Raw genomic sequence first — 17,353 nt, forward strand, 5'->3', positions numbered from 1 at the left:
ACTATTCCCCATGAGGCTTGTTTTCCAAACCCTTTATCATCTTGGCTGTATATTAACTAGGAAGGAGCAGATCAAGGACCTATCCATGTCATTTTTTTTGCAATTCACTCTTCTGCAAGTCACTCTACTCCTGTTCTAGCCCCTCTTTGACCCTCTAGCCTGCATTTTGGCTCTCCTGTTTTCCAGAAATTTTGCTGCTACAAGATATTAAACATCTCCATCCTAAGCGTGCCTTCATGATCTCAAAATGGAATAGTCATTGAAGTCAACTGTTCTTAGAATCACTCTGTTGTGTAGGACTTTAGTGTGCCATGCGTCCACTTTGATCACAGAATATTATAAAGCAAGAAAATGTTAGAAGTATCTTCTTTCTTTACCATATTGAGGTTGGATCATGTCAGGACCTTGTGACAGAATGGAAAGTTTGCATTCCATCTGCTGCTAGAGCATTCCCCCAGCTGTTAAGATTTAGCATAATACTGTATCCTAGCGAATCTAACAGCAACAGAAACACATTATTATTATTATTATTATTATTATTATTATTATTATTATTACCCAGCCAGATGGGTATTACTATTAAATAATCCTTGCACCGGGGGATCATGCTGTTAATTGTTTACTAAGACTCCGCTGAGAGTGGATTGCTTAGGAGAAACATTTGCTTGGTAGCAATCAAGATACGTGCAGCTTTGCCCATGGTCAAACGTTTCCCTTTTAAATGTATTAGTGCGCTGTGTCCAGGAGACATGGCTGTGACTGATTCTTGGCATTAAACAGTTTGTAAGTCTCTGTGTTGCATCAGAAAAGGCTCATCTTTTAAATACAAGGACTTTTGAGGGAAAAACATGATTCCACTCAGAAATCTCCTCAGGGCCCCAATAAATCACCATCTTGTTCAAAGAAGCACTCGCAGGCTGCAGCTTAGTGCCCCTGGAACCACACTGATCATACGTGACTCCTCTGCCCTTGGAGCTCACATCTGAGTGATTTGTTTGTAACACAGCCCAAGAAGACCACACTTTGGAGTCTGTTTAGACTGGAAACAGTCTGGGAAAAGAACCCCATCTAACAGTTACCGCTAAGTGCCTTGCACACGGCTGGGGCTTTATAAATCATTAATATTGACAACTCACGAAATCTGCCTGATTTAACCCTAAATTAACACTCTAATGAAAATTAAGGTTAATAATACACTAGATTCTATGGCTGTATTCAGCTGAAGGGTTGCAAATCAATCAACCAGACAACTATGTCTCTCTTTTTTTAAAAAAAACAAGATTTCTGAATATCTAGCCATGTGCCAGACAATTATTTCTTTCTCTTTCCTTCTTTTTTAAATTAAGAAAAATACCAGCTTGGCTACGTATTTTTTCCCCAAGCTACATTCATAGGACTGTGCAAAACTCCCTTCAGTGCAAGAAAACAATCCACACTGACTACTGCATTTTGGCACAGCTCTTGTGAAACATGGTCTTTTTTAAAAAAAAGAAAAAAAGGCTAGGTAATGGAGCATAAATAAGTATGCGAGCAGGGCCAGGAAAACATCATATGTGATTCCAGCAAAAACAATAAGGAAATGGATGGTACAGTCTCGCACTGCAACACATCTCCCCTTCCTATAAGCACTGCTTTGAAAGTGGGAGTTTCTGGTCATCAACCTCCCCTGCCATATAGAGGAACCTGCAGTCATAGAAAGGAAGTGTGCAGCCAATGTTGCTCATAGAAGATTTGCAAGAGAGAGGAAAGACCCAGAAAGATGGTGTGCAAGACCTTATAAAAACTTTTGAAATTCCCATCCTCCACGTCAAGCCCACCCCCAGAAACATCATGCATACATTACAGAAAGGAGGGGTTGACATCATGCATACATTACAGAAGGGGTTGACATCATGCATACATTACAGAAAGGAGGGGTTGAGGGAGGAGTTGTGGTGGTAACCTGAGTGTCCTGTCACCTGGCTGGTTCCTCCTTTCCCCCTTCCCATGAGTCACTTCCATGAGACAAAGGGGGTTTGCAGTTTCCTGCCCCCCAGAGGGAAGATCTGATTATTGTCCTTTGTTTCAGTCTGTGCTGAATCCACTGTTCTTTGTGATTTTGATTGTCTTCTGTCTGGGATTATCAGGGTTGACATAGCAACTGGACAGGGCTCCTGTGGATGTGCTGGGATGGTGAAGGGATTATGGCTGACCAGAACCAAGCCACCCCCTTGATAGTCCTTGTCACATGGAGTAAAATAAAATGGAACAGTGCAAATCCGATGTATGGTTGATTTTCTATGAATATATAACAGAAATGTGGCGTATGTAGTGTGTGAGTGTGAGTGTGTGTGAAGTTTGTACAAACAGAATGATTGGGGTGGGGGGTTCCTGCTACAGTGGTCAGGGGTGAACATCTCATTCCTAACATTGTGCCCTTAGCCTTATCTATGTTACATGCGCAGTGTTCATGCCTGAGTTATGGCTGTTGTTTGTCCATCTAAGTTCTTCAGTCTAACATATTTCTTCTTGATAACCATCCTATAACATAATATCATACCTTACACTACAACCTCAATTCGTCTTCACCTTCCTGGTGCCCTTCAGAACTTTTGGACCACAAATTCCATCACCCCCACATACAAATACAGCACATGTTGTTTGTCTATTTTTGACATAGAAAACTGCTTCCGATCCCCCCCAATATGCAAACATTCAAAGTGCCTGTTTTGGAGGGGGTCATGTTGCTGCTCCCCAAATTGTATTAGCGTTTTCATGGGGAAATTGAATCGCAAGGACTCAAATGGCAAGGCACTTAGAGAAACTATTTTCAGTGACTGCTTTTTAGGACTGGCCTTCCCTTCCCTTTGAGGTCCACCTGAGTATTTTCTGAGCAGGCATTTGGTGGCTGATGATAAGCAAGGGGTTATTTTAGCAGAATTATTTTTAGGGGAAGGATAACTTATTTTTTCTGTTATAGTTTTATCTTTTAATAAACTATAAGCCACCTTGAGCCTTTTGGATAGGGCTGGGAATACGTTTAAAATTAATAAACATTCAATTTTGTTACGGGAGATTCCAAGTGGCTTTCGAATGAAAGGTTCTTTTTTTTCTCTTGCTAATCACTCGCACAGATAAGGGAAATGGACAAAGTAAAAACTGTTGCTTTAGCCACTCCAAACATACCTTTTAAAACTTGCTTGCATGGGTTGGAACTGTTCTGCTCTCCCTGATTTAATGCAGCTCATGCTGGGTTTCTTTTCTTGAGCATCTAGCAGGACAAAGTAGAACCAAATTAGGCACTGTTGGGGGGAGCTGGAGCTGTTAGCGCTCAGGAGCATAAATGGCCTGCCCCCACAGAGTCCCCCCCTTTAAAAAAAAGCTTTAATGTACTGACTCAGCACATCTGATCCCTGCAAGCCAAATAGCACTTGTGTACAATGCGTGCTGTCCTCTTGCAATTGGAATGGCAGACAGGAGAATGGCAGGTACATGGGTCATTAGAGCTGGTCCAAGCCACATAAGTAAAGGACCAGTACACTTACTGTGTAACGTGCTCCCAAAATCCCCAAAGGGTAACATTGCCTTGAATGAAGATTTCCTCCCTATGTTTGCTTGACAAGTGCACCAGCCAGATGGGACAGAACCATATGGCCATTTCTCCCCACTCCCTCTCTCCCAGCAACCACTGAAACCCGCACATGTTTATTTAGAATACCTCTGTTGCAATCCCTCCTACACACACATACACACTAGCAACATTGAATTCAGGCTGGGGGAACTGCCAGCCATTCCCAGGTACAACGTGCACAACAACAAGAACTTTTTGGTTTCTGGAGTAAAGTATTGCACTAAAGGGCTTAGGAAAATAGTCTGCTGCAATTCCCAATCAGGAAAGGATAAATTATCTCGAAGAAAGAGACTCTCGATGCACATGAATGGGATTTTATTTCAGAAACAGAGATTGGGCACTTGATATTGTTACATAGTCCACACATAGTCTAGACCGCTTGCACGTTTTTGCAACGCTTCTTGAGAAACTGGATTCATTCCAAAAGTGAAAGGTCATGGCAGATTGAGTCTGCATTACCCTGCAGTGTGTCCACTGGAAAAGAGATGTAGATGACCCTGGCCAATGACGTGGTGGGTATCCCAAGATCACGACCACCACATCCTCTATCATTCACGGGGGTGGAGGCATGTGCAGGGAGGAAAAGGCGTGGATTACCTAATCCAGGGGAGGGTTTTCAAACATGTTTCAAGTAACCACACTTACCTTTGTGACAGTAGCATCTAGAACAGATTGAAAACAGCATGTTGAGGACAAGCATGAAGCATTCTGCATTGAGAAAAAGTACATTTTTGCACTACAAACAGGTTAATGCATATGCAGCCTCTGTGTGTTTTTGCCATGCGTCCAGATTTTCCCGGACATTTCAGTGATTTCCAGTGCTCAGAGCAGACCTATTGTAGTTAATGGACATAACTAATTGAGATGCATTAATTTCACTGGAAGAGTAGACCTTATTTAGATACACAGTCCTTTTTTCTATACTAAAAGGCTGTTTTATTTAATCTTTCTCATAGGAAAGATGGACATATTATACATGTCATTTTCCTCTAATAATTTCCTAATAATGCTGTTTTGCTTACCTTTTATACTGCCAGAGCAAAATGGACAGTTTTCCATTATTTTTCTCTCTTCTCCCTTTTTTTCCTGAGCAGCTTCATGAAATCCAGAACCTTTAGGTGTATTATTTCACTCACTGGCTTTCCATTTGGTGGGTCACATAACCCACTGCTAGCTTCTATCTTGACCTAAGGAGGATGTCAACAGCAATACCACCACATTCTTTCTTAAACATGGGTTAAGAAGATAAGAGGGTGAGAGAGAAGTAGAATAAATTAAATGTGGGTTGCATGTTGAATGTTAATTCATTATCTGGCACTTATCAACACTTAATCTCATCTTCTAAATTTTGCCATGACCTCCATTCTGGAGAGATCCTTCAGGAGCTCTTCAAGTTGTATTTAGGCTTTATTATCATGGATACTGCCGTGTCATCTGCAAATTTGGCTATTTCATTAATTATCCATCTTCCATGGCTGATACCAGTTCCACAAATAGTAATATGGGGGGAAATCATATTTGGAAGCATGAATCTCACAGCAGCTCCTGAAGAACAGTGAAAGGTTAATTAACAGAATATCTGCAAAAACTCAGGCTTCTTGTATTTGTCCTAATTGTGCTTGCTAGTGTGTTCAGACCACAATATTACTGGGTTCTGTGCTGGATGTGGCCAAGTCTCTAATGTGTTTTAGTGGATTTAGAATTTTGTGCCTCTTGTGTTTTGTGAATTCTGTATTTCAGCAGCAAGAGACTCTGTGGATCAATTTAGCTCACTCTCATGTGCCCAAGAAAGCATATCCTTAAATTAGCTTCTTCAACTTGGTGCCCTACAGGCATTCTGGCCTCAAATTCCCTTGTCCCAGTCAATATGGCCAATGGTCAGGGATGATGGGAGTTGTAGATCAACAACATAGGGAGGGCACCACATTGAGGAAGCTGAAGCATACACAATACATGCCTGCTTAAGCCCTTACTAAAACTCTCCACACCTCTTCTGAAGATCTCCTAACATGAAAAAGTAGCATCTCCGGGCAACTTATATTAATACTGAATTGCCTCTACCCTAATTTTAAAGTTAAATTCATTTTTCTTGAGCTTAAATAAATTATTACTGCATTTTGCACATTGGATGAATTGAACAACCATCTTCCTTTTTGAGATCTTTTAAATGTTTGAAAGCTGTCAACACGCTGCTAATGTTTCTTTATAAAGTGCCGCACCATATTTATAATTCTGTATTTTTAAAAAACCCAAGTATTGTTATATTTCTGCTTCCTCAGTCTTTTCTCTGGCCAAAACATCCCAGAATCACACTCCTGCTCCCTATATTCAATCTAGACTGGGTTTCATCTTGCACTTATGCAAATGTTCTTCTTTATCTGTAGTACTGTAGTGGTTCATCTAGGATCTTCTCAGCACTGAAAGTGGGATTAGCACTATTCTATCCTAAATCCTAGAAACAGTATTTTCTTTCAACACAAATTATGCCAGTATACTGGTTCACAGTCACTTTGCTGTCTGTTAGAATCCCCAAATCTTGCTGTGCCAGTTGTCACCTGACATACTATGTGCATTTGGTCCAGTGGGTCAGAAACGGGGGAGCAGCTTCCCCTGTGTGCAAAATGTGCAAGGTGACTTGGAAAAGGAGTGGTCAAGAGCAAAGCCCATCCAGAAAGAGAGGATCCTGCCATATGCAAAGCATCCAGAGAGGCAGAGAATGTATGAGAGCTTCTGGCCATATTAGTTCTACACTCTCCTGTCTGGTTTCAGAAGGGTGTCTTCAAATACCAGTGTGAAATATGTCCCAGTGTGAAATATGTCCCACAAAGATTCTGTGACTCTGCTTGCCATCTACTTCCAAATGACTAATAGATGTTGTTGTTGTTGTTTAGTCGTTTAGTCGTGTCCGACTCTTCGTGACCCCATGGACTAGAGCACACCAGGCACTTCTGTCTTCCACTGTCTCCCGCAGTTTGGTCAGACTCATGTTTGTAGCTTCGAGAACACTGTCCAACCATCTCGTCCTCTGTCGTCCCTTTCTAACAGATATATGAAGGGAATTTCCTGCAACACTTATTCCTGCAAAACATGGTTAGATGTGTTTTTCTACCCTTATATTAGAAAAAAAAATGTGTTGCTACTCTGCACGTGTTTTTTACGAGTCAGTTGCACATATTTAACATAGTAATCATACCCACCAGATAGATAGGATCAGTGGCGTAGCGTGGGGGGTGCACGGGGGGCCGGCCGCACCGGGCGCAACATCTGGGGGGTAGGGTTAGGGGGCTCAAATCCACGGGTTAGGGGGCTCAAATCCACGGGTTAGGGGGCGCAAATTACTTGCCTTGCCCTGGGTGCTGACAACCCATGCTACGCCACTGGATAGGATGGCTCCTAAATCCCCTTGTACTGGTTATGACAGGGAAATAAATATGGCAACATAGCAATACTCTGGTGTCAGCAGGAGGCTTCTGCCAATGTTACCTTGATGTTGGCAGGATAACGTCAAAGCAAAAGGAACCTGAGTGGAACTGGGGGCATGGTGGGCAGGAATGGGCCTAGCGGAAGTGCTATGCTCACTTGGGATTCTTACTGCCTATAATAATGGCATATTGCTATGTCTGCAAGTGTGACGTAATAAGTTAAAGCACTTGCACTAAAACCAGACTGGGAGCCGAAGGCAACTGCCTCCCATTTAACTCTGCAGCCAGCCGGGACACACAGATTTCATATCTCAATATATGTTGGATGCCACTCCAACTCCCACATATAGAGAAACAGGATAATGCAAGTGGAAACTTTGGTCCTGGCACATTTTTCACAAAGGCCAGGCTGAGGTATGGGATGCAAATGTGGCTTGGTAAATCGAATACGGTTTTTGTATTCAGAACTGCAGACAATAATAGGTCTTTGGGTCTGTTTTTCTTGGAATGCAGCCCATGTGAGAATTGTTGGCAATGATATGGTGGACCAGGCTGCTAAGAATGCACTCAAACATAAGGGCACCGACATTGCGTTGCCATTGTCCTCCCTGGAATTAAAATGGGTTTAGTAGAAGCTTGTGAGTGAACAGCATAGATACTTTGAACCAGGCTTCATGGGTAGGAGGGTCTCTTCATTTTTGTCCAGCTCTAGGTTTTCAAAATTTAAAGCTGCAGGGAATGGATGAAACAAGCAAGTCTGTTTTGGATTTTGATAGAACGCTGCTCTTCAGGGTAATTTGTTCAAAGTTGGAAGGACTGGCACTGACCTTTACGAAGCTCATGGGATGAAGGAAACAAATTGATCAAATAGGATGCATTTGTCTGAGATATTGGACTGGATTCAGCTGAGCCTTGATAGTGGAAACCAGTGCAAGGACTCCCACTAGTGCATCAGGGTTTTCTGCCCCCTCTCCTCCTCCTGTGTGCCCCCCCAACTTGGCTGGGAGGGGGTGGTCCCAGAGCAGCGCATGAAGGGAGAGGAGGGGAGCTTGTTCCTTCCGGCAAGTTGAAATGCTTGTGCTGCCGGAACAATCTCATGAGTGCCATGTTAAATTCCTCCAAGAGGAATGAAAGGGAAGCCCCACTTTGCAAACTTAAGTTTGTCTTGAGGGACCGACTTTGAGGACAGAAATCTCCAGGGACTCAATGCTGGCAATTTTATAGAAGTTCTTGCAAATTATTAAGCTTTGCAAATGATTATAACTGACTAGTAAAAATGTCGTAGCCCATGAAGTGATAGTAATAGGACCTTACAAGACCATTCAGATCCAAGGGAGAAAGAGGAAGAAGGAAGAGCAGAAGGAGAAGGGAGAATGGCTGGTGTGTGGTTGTTGGTCAACCGAAGGAAGAGCTGAAAACGGAAGTCGGGAAGTTTAAGAACTGGCTTTGAGAGGCTTCAGAAACCAAAAGCTGACATCACTGGGCTACAGTTGAGGTTTGTGGAGAGAAACTTGTGGCTCAGGAGGCAGCCCTTGGGAGAGTTCTACAGACAGCTGTCAGTAGGATTCCTAAATACTTGAGGCAACAGCAGTTGCTGGACCAGAGGAAGTCCTGACAAAAACCTGACGGACGCCAGAGGGCAGAGGGCATGGGTCTGCTTCTTTCCTCAGCTGTTTGTATCTTTCTTCCCCTAAGATTCCCTTGATGACAGACCCCATGATGATTTTTCCTAAGAGTTATAGCAGTCCAGAGGGGGCGGGAATTTCCATCAGAATTGTGGGAGAGAAAGTTCAAAATTTTCTTCTGCCTGCAATGCCCCTTGTGCTGTTCAACTGACTGTGCTGCTCATCTGAGGGTGAAGAGGCTGGATTTCAAAAAACAGAACAAACAAAAAACTCTTTATCTGGAACCCCACAATGCAACCCAACTGCTTGACTGATCCGTGGGATGGTATGTTGTGGGACATGTAAGATTAGGCAGTGGGCTAGGAAAAGCCTGGGAAGCATAGATGGTACACTTCTGAAACATAAATACCCAAAAGGGGGCATGTTTTTGTTTTGTTTTGTTTTAAAAAGACTATACATACTGAGCAGATAATCTCACATTGCCAAGAGAATGTACAAAATTCAGTCACTATATGCACATTCCCCAAGGCTAGTTGGAGATTGTGCACATTGACTTGGAAATGTGCACAATTTCCATTTCCTGGAAGGATTAAGTGAACTTTATCCATGAAGGGGTTGGTGGAGGTATTTTCCATGGATACTAGGTATGACTGTTGCTGTTTCTATACTGGCATTTTTTGCTTCTGCTATTGTACTGTTGACTCTCCTTCTGTTTGAGTACAAAGTTGTGACTAAGCCCCCATCTGCACTATACATTTAAAGCAGTACCATACCACTTTAAATGGTAGTACCATACCACTTAAAATAGCTTCCCCCATGAATTCTGGGAACTGTAGTTTGTTAATGGTGCTTAGTTGTTAGGAGATCCCTATTCACCTCACAGAGCTATAATAACCATAGTCCCCTGGGAAGAGGGACTGTTAAACCAGTTTTGAAATTGCAACTCTTTGAGGGTAAAAGGGATCTCCTAACAACTCTAGGCACCCCCAACAAACTACCATTCCCGGGATTCTTTGGGGAAAACAATGACTGTTTAAAGTGATATCATACTGAGTGAAATATAGAGTGCAAATGGGACATATATTACACTAGTGTGATTCCAGTTTAGCAGGTGCCTGGTGTGAAGACCATAGAATCAATGGCTATGACTGTTTCTTCTAGATTCCTTCTTATGGTGCCAGAGTTTGGGCCTCTAATACAAAGAAGCCTGTTCTCTTTTTTCCCTCCCCCAAAGTTTTACCCTATCAGATAATTGGCTGAAGACCCTAAAATGAAAGCATCACAATTCAGTAAAGATATTGGAAATTATAGGCCCAGTATCTCATTCTATCCTTTTGTGAAATGGGGCTAATGATTCTTCTGTAGCTCAGCTGTGTATCGTAATGTTTAATTAACTTATGCTTATAAATTCCTTTGGCACTTTCCAATAAAAGGTGTTAAACATAAGGTGTTATTATCTTCAAAACATTGGTGTTTATTCCTTGCTCACAGTTGGATTTGAAACTCAGAAACTGAAAATGTAAAATCCCAGCAATTATAGGAGTTCCACATTAATAACTCTGTCCATTAGGAATATGATTAGCATGAACTATGAGATAGACGGACAGACAGAGGAAGGAATATTCTGTATTTCATTAACACACGCTTTTGGCTAGCCACTGCTCTTATGTATTAATTAATGCTCTGAAGAGGAGAAAAGGCCAGGAAAGCGGGTGAAACAAGCAGGCAGGTGTAGAAATAAGATTAGACAACGAGGTAGGGCTCGCTCCCTATCCTGAGCATGGATCATTCAGAATTCCCATCACCCTTACTGATGTCTTCTACACGTGGAAATAGCTTGGGTGGCACAAGATATAGAGTGGGCACAAGGAAATAAAATAGGAAATGGAGCCTTTCAACACTAGCAGGCGGGTGACCAACAAAGCAGCAAATCTGCTCCACCAAAGGGAAGCTGTTGCTAGTCAGTGCTAAAATCATAGTCTTTCTTAGCAAAATAAGGCTGCCCCATTGCTTAGGGTCCTGGCATCTAATGAGGTGTGTGGAATACAAAGCATGGGACTATGGATGTCAGTTTCCCAGCCTTTGGGAGGTAGGAAAGCATGTCCTTATATCTATCATAATAAACTACATCAACACTATAAGATTAACGATAAAGAAAAATGCAGTTGCTTGGTTCCCTCTCCCCCCTTCTTTTTTAGTTCTGAGCCTTTAGGGGACACTACAGGCACATTATTAATTTTTCCTTCACATGCCTTTGGAAAATTAAAAGGCTGAATTAGAAAAGATAAAATAATAATAACAACAATTCACATTCCTGTGATTTAACATTGAATCGTGATTTTAAGGTTAAGGAATCTCTGTATCATGTGACTTTTTTTGGGGGGGGGAACGTTGTCAACTCCATGGAGCCCGCAAGCCTCCGAGTTAAAAAATGATTGCTGTTTCCCCTCTGATTGAATCAATCTTGTAAGAAAGCTTGATATACCATCTACTAGTCACCTCCCATTTCCTAAAGGGCAACATTCTGGCCCAATGCCAGCAACTGCTTCTATAGATACAGAACCTCACAGGAAAATTAACACTGGAGAATCAGCCACCCACTCTTTGTGTGAGCTTGAACTATGAAGGGGCATTCAACCAGTTAGTCTGGGTGGCTGAAGGCCAATGTGACACAGCAGATGTGTGTAATTGTGTCATTCTGGGGTTTTTTATATATATATAAAAGACAATAAAAGTAAAATGTAGAAGGGTAAGACTATGATCAGATGAATGAGGAGACAGTGGAGTGGCTTAACCATTTCCTTTCTGGGGAATTACCCCAGCTGCTTTTCCACCCTCAGGAGAAAAGATACACATGGGTAGAAAGCACGGGGGTGGGGAATACTGAGAAGAAAAATGACAAGACGGTAAAGCATAAAACACACTCTTTCAGTTCCCTCACTTAAGTTCCCAGCACCCCAGAACTGAAGAAGTGATCATGAGACTGCTGAACATGTCAGTCACGTGTCATTTGGTCAGGCCTTAACTAACCATCTGCATATCACAATAAGCTCAGGACTTGAACTTGTGTTCTCTTTGCTTTGTTTCTACATACTAAATATAGCTGAGTGAAAAGTGATTTTCAGGACATGTATCCCCCTACTCATATTTGTTTACTCAGAAGGGTGTGCACTCCTGTAGGTGTGGGGCATTTGCTCCTGAATAATATTTGCGGGGGGGGGGGGGTGTAAAGTGGCTTGAATTGCCTTTGTTTGCATGAAGATACCCAGATCTTAGGGGCAGAAATCCGTGCCAGAATCAGACAGGTGAGGCAATCAAATGTTAAGAGTCTGGGAAGCTGGCATGGAACAGTGGGAGCAGAGTGCTGGGGAATGATGGCAGTGGGAATGTTGCAAGAGCTCTAAATCACAAGAGAAGCAGGAAATGTTTGAAGTGTGTGTAGGCACCAGGAGTTTCAAGTGTCTCTGATGTACCAACAGCTTCCATTTGTGACATGCCACTTTATTTTAATTTATTACATTTGTAACCCATCACCTTTGAGCAGCTCAGGTCAGAGTATGTGACAACAAAAAGCTTTGTGCCAGAGTGGAGATATCTAACCAGGCATCTCAGACCAAAGTCTAAAAGTCTATGCTTTACACAACAGATGTTCTTCACGAAAAGCTATTACTACACTATTTTTTTAAAAAATAAAACCATTGAAAAAGAATGTATCATTAACAGTGCACTAAGCAGAGTGATCTAAAACAGGCACCGTCTTCTCAAAATAATGATAGTCAAGAGACGATTCCTCCAAGTGGTGGACTGATGAGGAGGAAACCTGGAGTGTGCTACAACTGATCTGTGGGGAAGGAGGTCCCTGAGATTGTGAACTTGGGAGAACACAAGCAGTGCTCTGCAGTTCAGCACACTCTGAAGTACATTTTCAAACACTCTCGCTGCTCTATGGTGTCAATGAGCAAAACACAGTGGGACTGAACCAGTTCACCCCTCCCTCATCTTACATGCTCGGCATACTTGTCCTCTTAATTTATTCCTGACCCCCAAACCCCAGACAGCCCGACCTTCTCTTTTTTGTTATCCTTTCTGGTAAAACCCTTTTTATGAGTAGGGCAGCACTTCAAGCAGATGGAGAGTTAACTTATTTTCATTGCTGGGGGTGGGAGAGGGAGAGAATAACAGCTTGCAAGGAGAAGGGGTCGCTTGGTGTTGCCTTTTCCTGATGTTGTTTGGTTAGGTCTATTTTTACAACTGATTGCTGTGTTGCTTTATGGCTAGAGGAGAAAAGTTTTCTATCTCCTACTCTTCTCCCCACCACCACCACCACCACCCTTTCCTCCCGCCTCCCGCTAGTGGAGTCCTACATTCTTGCTTCCCAACATAAAAAAAGGAGAAAAGCGCAAAACACAAGAGTTATTTGTTAGCAAAGGAGCTGCTATCAAGAGCTGCTTCTTTGTGTTTGGGGCTGGTGCGGTGATTGCCTTCCAGCTTTGGGGAAAAATTGCTTCAACTTAATCATATTCACATGACAAACCCTAAATAAAGGAGGGGGGAGAGGTAATGCAAAAAAAAAAAAAAGAGGACCTCGGAGAAGTCGGAGAGCGGCAGCTTGTCCTCAGGCAGAGACAGAAAGAGAGAGAGAGAGAGAGAGAGAGAAAGGAAGGAGAGAGAGAGAAGCTGTCAGACTTAGGGGAGGGCGCAGCTTTTCTCAGACGTGCCGTTTTAACCCCATTCGAGACGTCGGTCCAGTAAGGAGGCAAAAGGCTGCCGATCGCTTGCAACAAAGGCTCGGGACTTCCCTCCTGGCGTCACTCCGGAGCTGAGGCGTGTTAGATCCTCTGCAGGAAACAGGTTTTCCTTTCTCGTGCTTCATCCGCCGCCGCCGCCGCTCTTTCCTTTCCTGGCGATTGCCAAGCCCCGTTTCGCCGAGGAGCCTCATGCTCTGTTCAGAGCAGCAGCCCAGGAGGCAGGATGGTTTCTTCGCCGGGTCGGCGAGGCGCTAGCCAGGTGCTGCCGCGGGGCGATCGCCTTCTCCCAGCCTTTTCCCTCGCGCTCTTGCTGCTGCTCCCGGTGCTCCCGGTGCCCGGGCTGGAAGTGCAGCACAAGTTCGTCTCGCTCACGGCCACCAACAACTTCGCTCTGGATGCGTCGGGAGGCAAGGTGTACCTGGCGGCCGTCAACCGGCTCTACCAGCTGTCGGGCCCCAACCTGACCCTGGAGGTGGAGGAGCAGGTGGGACCCAAGGAGGACAACCCGCTTTGCCACGCTCCGCAGCTGCCCCAGGCGTCGTGCGAGCACGCCCGGAAGCCCACCGACAACTACAACAAGCTGCTGCAGCCCGACCCGGAGCAAGGCATCCTGGTGGTGTGCGGCTCCGTCTACCAGGGCTTCTGCCAGCTGCGCAGCATGGACAACATCTCCGTCGTGGCCGTCGCTTTCCCGCCCGGGGCAGGTGGAGGCGGCGGCGGCGGCGGGGACCAGGTCACGGTGTTCCCCAGCATGCTCAACGTGGCGGCCAACCACGCCAACGCGTCCACCGTGGGCTTGGTGCTCAAGCAGGCCGGGCAGGACACGCGCCTGCTGGTGGCCGCCACTTACACGGGCTTGGGCAGCCCCTTCTTCCCGCGCAACGCCAGCCTGGAGGACCACCGCTTCGAGAACACGCCCGAGATCGCCATCCGCGCTCTGGACGCCCGCGGGGACCTGGCGCGCCTCTTCACCTTCGACATCAACCCCTCCGACGACAACATCTTCAAGATCAAGCAGGGCGCCAAGGAGCGCCACAAGCTCAGCTTCGTGCGCGCCTTCCTGCACCGCGGAGCCCGCCCGCCGTCGCAGCCGCCGCCTTCTCGCCCCGGCGAGGGAAAGGGCGCCCCCAGCGGCCGGAGCCCCTACGCCGGGCCTGGGGCCTCCCTTCTCCCCGGCGGCGCCCCTGCCCGGAGCGGCCTCCCGCTCTCGCCTCCGGCGGGCGCCCCGCTCGGCCGCTACGCCTACTTGGCCCTCAACAGCGAGGCGAATGCGCGGGAAAAGGAGAGCCACTCGCACAGCCTGCTGGCGCGCATCTGCCTGGGCGACCCGGCCGAGGCGACGACTCTGAACGGCAGCAGCGGCGGCGGCGGCGCGGAGACCAAGAAGCTGACCGAGTCCTACATCCAGATGGGGCTGCAGTGCAGCAGCGGCGCCTGGCGCGGAGGTGGGGCGGCGTCGGGGGCGGCCGGCGGCGGCGACCTCTTCAACCGGCTGGTGTCGGTCTTCCCCGCCAGCGCCGCCCTGCAGGTGGGCTCGGGAAGCGCTTCGCCGCCCCGGCCGGAGGAGCTGCTGTTCGGGGTCTTCGAGAAGGCCTCGTCCTCCTCCGGGACGGGGTTTGGGGGCCGGCAAGCGCCCCAGCCCTCCGCGCTGTGTGTTTTCCGCTTCGCCGAGATTGAGGAGGCCATCCGGGTGGCCAGGAACTCTTGCTTCGTGGCTCCCGACGCCGGGCTGGTCACGGTGCTCGACAGCGTGGTGCAAGGCACCGGGCCCGCCTGCGAGAAGAGGAAAATCCAGGTAAGGGAGAAGGCGGACGACCCAGAAGGCCTGCCAATCAGTGTCCACAGTTAGGCAAAGTTTGGCCTGCTTTTAGTGCCCGGGCTCTCACTGCCATGCATTTTGGGGGCCCACTATGTTTTTGTAGTTTTAGGTGGTTTTGAACTTGTTTTCCATAGTGCTTGTTAATAGCAATGTTGTGTTTTAATTTGCTGCAACCAGCCCTGGGAACTTAGGGTGAAGGGTGGGGAATAAATTGTAGCATGATAATGCCAACAGTGATAAAGAGAGTGCAGCTGAGCATGTCCAGAAAGCTGAGCAAGGACAGCCACCCTTCATAGGGATTAGGAGGAAGACTTTGTGGGATGCGCCTGGTAAAGCAGTTCCAATGTTAGAAGCAGAGGACTGCGTCATTCAGGTGTGCTTTTGGGCTGGGCTAGTGATGACTTACCTGGGAGCCCCTCTGTAAGTAGCTGCAGCACAGAGAGTTATATTGGAGAGTGCCCCTTTTGACTGGGCAAAAGGAAAGGTCAACCAAAACCATCATGGTCATGGAGCACTGTGTCCCCATTGAGCAAAGGTTAAGGAGGGCAGTGTTTTTCAGTTTACCTACTTTGTGGCCGAAGGATTAGATAGAGGCATGATAGAAGTTTATAGAATTGTGCATGGCGTGTGGAGAAAGTGGGTGGAGAGACATTTTACTCCTCCCTTGGAAGTCCAGAACTTGGGGTCACTAGATGAAATGGATTGCAAATAGCTTCAGGGCAGGCAAAAGAAATGGCAGGTTGCATAGCTGTAACGAACGTTCTTTGAACAGTCTGCTGTGCTTCGGGCATAATTAATGTCTGGGATTTGCTGCCATGCAATTAGATCCTGGCTTAGTTGACTTCAGAAGACACTTTTTGGATGTTTAGTTTAAGAGTTCAACCTTCAGTTTATCCAGGCATGGGAATCTGAACTGTGACTGCTGTAAAAACCATAGATGGGGAACTTTTGTCTTTCCTGATGTTGTTGGACTTCAACTCCCATTATCTCTATTAAAAGGGAATAGTTAGGCAAATTCATGGAAGATGATTCTATCCTATTGCTGTCAGCAATCAGTTGCTGGTGAAGAAGTAGCGGGGAATGGCTGCTGTTTTCAGGCCCTGCTAGAAAGCGTCTGTTTGGCTACTGTTGGAAGCAGAGTAATAGATTTAGGTGGGCTGATCTAGCAAGGTGGTCCTTAAGAGGTCTATTTGCATCATGTGTATCTCTGAAGAAAGACTCATTGTGATAGTAACCCTGTTTCCTGGGCATTTTACTATTCGAGAGCAAAGTACAGATTTTCCATTGGGAAAACAATGTGGGTGATGGAGAAAAGAGAAATCTCTCTGATGAAGCAATCTGCTGAGGCAATTTTGGAATCAAGGTACATTGTTTTGGTAGAATATGGTGCTGTGTTTCCCTTGGTTAGATGTCCTTCTCTTATGTTGTCATCTCTCCACAATGCTGATTGTGCAGATTTTGCACAGGGAAAGCTCCTTAAACAGTCAGTGTAAGCCTTGGATATAGTTCTTTGTACAGAGCTAACTTCTAAAAAATTAAACATTTATATCATGTCCAAAGCAATATGAAAGTTAAAAAGACATACTAGCCTGCCATCATAACCCTACTTACCTGCAAGCAAGCCCCACTGAATTCAATAGGACTTACTTCTGAGATGACATGCTTAAGATTGCACTGTAAATCTGTAGTGTAGCTTAAAAAGCAATTTCTAACCAGTTCTTCAAGGCTTCCTTTGTTTTGTCCTGTTTTGTATTGCAAACAATAAACTTTCATGTATCTGCTGACGGTATCCTTCACATGAATAGACTAAATCAATACATTGGGTCCAAATATCACTGAGCTTTGACAGATTGATTTAGAACCCAGCATCTTTAATTTTTGTAGGTTTGATTCTGCATCCCAAACAAATTGCAAACTTCTGTTTCTGTGTGCAATGCCTACTTTCTTCTATTTGCTATTATTATTTACACTTGCACCCCTCCTTTCACCTAAGGAACAAAGGCAGCACACATGGTTCTCCAGTTTTCTTCTTGCAACAACCCTGTGTGGTAGGTTAGGGAGTGATACGAATATAAGAAGAGCCCTGCTGGATCAGGCCAGTGACCCATCTAGTCCAGCATCCTGTTCTC

At 45.4% G+C, this 17,353-nt stretch overlaps 1 protein-coding gene across 1 annotated transcript in view; it reads left to right on the forward strand.

Moving 5' to 3' along the window:
* Positions 1-10,026: 10,026 nt before the first annotated feature.
* The window catches only part of PLXND1 (plexin D1), a 159,036-nt gene continuing 151,709 nt past the window's right edge, over positions 10,027-17,353 (forward strand). The window contains exon 1 of the mRNA XM_082209178.1: positions 10,027-15,200. Within this exon, the coding sequence (XP_082065304.1) occupies positions 13,629-15,200 (1,572 nt within the window). The 5' untranslated portion in view covers positions 10,027-13,628. The remainder of the gene's footprint in view (positions 15,201-17,353) is intronic.

Source organism: Podarcis vaucheri (genome assembly GCF_965113315.1).
Source record: "Podarcis vaucheri genome assembly, chromosome: 2".
In the NCBI taxonomy this organism is placed as follows: Eukaryota; Metazoa; Chordata; class Lepidosauria; order Squamata; family Lacertidae; genus Podarcis; species Podarcis vaucheri.